The sequence below is a fragment of the Sus scrofa genome, chromosome 9 (assembly GCF_000003025.6).
Source record: "Sus scrofa isolate TJ Tabasco breed Duroc chromosome 9, Sscrofa11.1, whole genome shotgun sequence".
Classification (NCBI taxonomy): Eukaryota; Metazoa; Chordata; class Mammalia; order Artiodactyla; family Suidae; genus Sus; species Sus scrofa.
The window spans coordinates 74,372,987-74,376,576 of NC_010451.4; the positions used below are offsets into that span (position 1 = coordinate 74,372,987).

General features: G+C 35.1%; 1 protein-coding gene across 1 annotated transcript; it reads left to right on the top strand.

Annotated features, from left to right (window-relative positions):
• Positions 979 to 1,909, top strand: LOC100738575 (prothymosin alpha-like). The gene is given in 1 exon segment (XM_021063958.1): positions 979 to 1,909. A coding segment is annotated over 1 exon segment (414 nt). The 5' UTR covers positions 979 to 1,495.

A 3,590-nucleotide genomic window follows, 5' to 3' on the forward strand; every position in this document is an offset into this window, starting at 1 on the left:
TCAGGTTTATTCCTAGGTATTTAATTTTGGGGAGTGTAATTTTAAGACTTTACATCTAAAAAAATCAGAATATATATTCATTTCAAGTGCACTTAGAACATTCTCTGGGACTGACCATATACTGTGGCACAAAACTAACCTCAACAAATTTAAGAGTATAGAAATTATTTCAGATATCTTCTCTGACCACAATGGCATGAAACTGGAAATCAACCACAGGAAAAAAATAAAATAAAATAAAAAACTACATGGAGACTAAGTAACATCCTACTAAAAAACTAAAGGGTCAATGAGGAAATCCAAAAGGAGATTAAAAAATACCTCCAGACAAATTATAATGAAAACACAATCAATCAAAATCTATGGGATGTGGCAAAAGAAGTGCTTAGAGGGAAGTTCATCACAATACAGGACTTCCTCAAAAAGAAGAAAAATCTCAAATTGACAACTTAACCCACCACCTAAAAGGATTAGAAAAATAAGAACAAACTTTTAGGTTTTCCTAAAGCCAGCAGAAGGAAGGAAATCATAAAGATCAGGGAGGAATTCAATAAAATAGAGATTCAAAAACCAATACCAAAAAAAAAAAAAAAAAAAAATCAATAAAGCCAAGAGCTGGTTCTTTGAAAGGGAAAACAAAATTGACACCCTCTGGCCAGATTCACCAAGAAGAGGAATGAAAGAACTCAAATAAAATAAGAAATGAAAAATGAGAAATCTCAACAGATACTGCAGAAATACAAAAATACCATAAGAGAATACTCTGAACAATTATATGATAACAAATCTGACAACCTAGAAGAAATGGACAGCTTTCTAGAGACATACAGCCCACCCAAACTGAATCAGGAAGAAATAGATCAATTGAACAGACCAATCACTAGAAATTAAATTGAGTGTCATTAAAAAAAACTCCCTACAAACAAAAATCCAGGACCAGATGGTTTCACAGGTGAATTCTACCAAACATACAAAAAAGAACTTAGAGATCTTTCTTAAACTTTTCCAAAAGGTTGAAGAAGGAATAATCCCAGACTCACAGACTTTAAAAAATTTATGGTTACCAAAAGGGACAGTTTTCGGGGTGAGGACAGTAGATGGACTGGGAGTTTGGGATTGGCATATGCCCACTGAGGTATACGGAATGAAGTCTGGCCAAAGGGGACTTGCTGTATAGCACAGAGAACTCCACCCAATGTTCTGTGATAATCTATGCAGTAAAAGAATCTAAAAGAGAATGTATGTACATATATGTGTAAGTGGATCACTTTGTTGTACAGCATAAATTATCATAAAATTGTAAATCCCCCTATTGGTTGCTCTGAAAAGACATCTTCGCATTGTTCCCGTGTCTGGCTCTCTATTGGCTCTCTCTAAGGTCTGGCTCTCTCTAAGGTCTCCTCTGCCACCTTGGACTCTGGCAGCTTTATTGTCAGAGTCCTTGGACTCCTGCTCCTTTTCAATCTGCTGCATTGTATCACCAGCATGCCCCATCATGTCAGATGCAGCCATGGACACCAGCTCCGAGATCACCACCAAGGACTTAAAAAAGGAGGATGTTGCAGATGAGGTGGAGAATGAGAGAGAGGCACATGCTAATGGGAATGCTAATGAGGAAAATGGTGAGCAGGAGGCTGACAATGAGGTAGAGGAATAAGGTGGGGAGGAAGAGGAGGAGGAGGAAGGTGATGGTGAAGAAGAGGATGGAGATAAGGATGAGGAGGCTGAGGCAGCTACAGACAAACGGGCAGCTGAAGATGATGAGGATGACAATGTTGACACCAAAAAGCAAAAGACTGATGAGGATGACCAGATAGCAAAAAAGGAAAAGCTAAAAAAAAAAAAAAAAAAAAAAAAAAAGCCACTGCGACCCATTCACCCTCCACTTCCCATCTCAGAAGAATCCTAACCCTGGTCACCTTCAAGTAGAGAGTCCTGCCTGCCCACCCACTGCAGGCAGTGTCACCTGCAGATGACATACGCTCTCTACCACCTGACCAAAACTACATGTGAATTTGCAACAGGGGAGGAAAAAAAAAACCCAAACTTACAAGGCTGTACTTTTTTTCTTAAAGTACTTTAGAAAGGAAAATTTGTATTTTTTATTTGCATTTTATATTTTTGTACATATTGTTAGGGGTCAGCCATTTTTAATGATCTCAGATGACCAAACCAGCCTTTGGAGCATTTGCTGCCCTACTTCTAACTTTTCTTGTGGTGTGACTATGTTCATTATTATCTCAAAGGAGAAAAAAAAAAAAAACTTGTAAAAAAGCAAAAACAACAAAAATCTTATTCTGAGCATTCCAGTAAATTTTTTTGTGTATGTACTTAGCTGTATTATAAGAGGCTGGTTTGCATGACATGCTTAAAAAGACCAAAGATAAAAAGTTTCATTTTTTTTCCTTTTTTGTCTCTGAAGTTGATGTTTATTTATTTATTTATTTATTTTTGGCTAGTTTGATATGCGTGAAACAATGTTGTCCAACAATAAACTGGAATTTTATTTTGCTTGAGTTGTTCTAACAAAAACAAACAACCCTAAAAAACTTGCCAATTAACTATACTTCAATAAACCTTAAAAAAAAATCTATTGCATTTCTGTATACTAACAATGAAATAATAGAAACAGAATGTAAAAAAAAAACTCTACCTTTTAAAATGGCACCCCCAAAATAAAATATCTAGAAATAAAACTAAGGTGAAAATTTTATACTTCTGAGAACTATAAAATATTAATTGAGGAAATTAAAGAGGATTCAAAGAAATGGTAACATACCCCATGCTCCTGGTTTGAAGAATTTACTTTTTAAAATGGCTGTACTACCCAAAACAGTCTATAGATTGGCATAACACTCCCAGACTTCAGACAATATTACAAAACTACAGTAATCAAGACTGTGTGGGACTGGTATAGACAGATCAATGGAACAGAACAGAAAACCCAGAAATGAACTCAGATACCTATTATTAATCTTTGACAAAGGAGGCAAGAATATAAAATGAGAAAATGATGGTCTTTTCAGCAAGCAGTGCTAGCAAAACTGGACAGTTGCATGTAAATCAATGAAACTAGAACACACCCTCACACATTCACAAAAATAAACATAAAAAAACATAAAAACTCCTAGAAGAGAACATATGCAAAACATTATCAGGCAAAACATTCTTTGACATCAACTCTAAAAATGCTTTCTTAGGTCAGTCTCCCAAGGCAATAGAAATAAAAACAAAAATAAACAAATGGTACCTAATCAAACTTAAAGGTTTTTGCACAGCAAAAGATACAATGAAAAAAATGAAAATAACAATCTACAGAATGGGAGAATATAGCTGTAGACAATGCAACCAATAAGGGCTTAATCTCCAAATTATACAAACAAGTCATATAACTCAATAAAAAGAATAATCCAATCAAAAATGGGGAGAAGACCTCAATAATTATTTCTTCAAAGAAGATATACTATGGATGGCCAGCAAGAACATGAAAAAAATGCTCATCACCAATTTTTGAAGAAATGCAAATCAAAACTACAATGAGGTATCACACACTAGTCAGAATGGCCATCATCAAAAACTCTACAATGAGA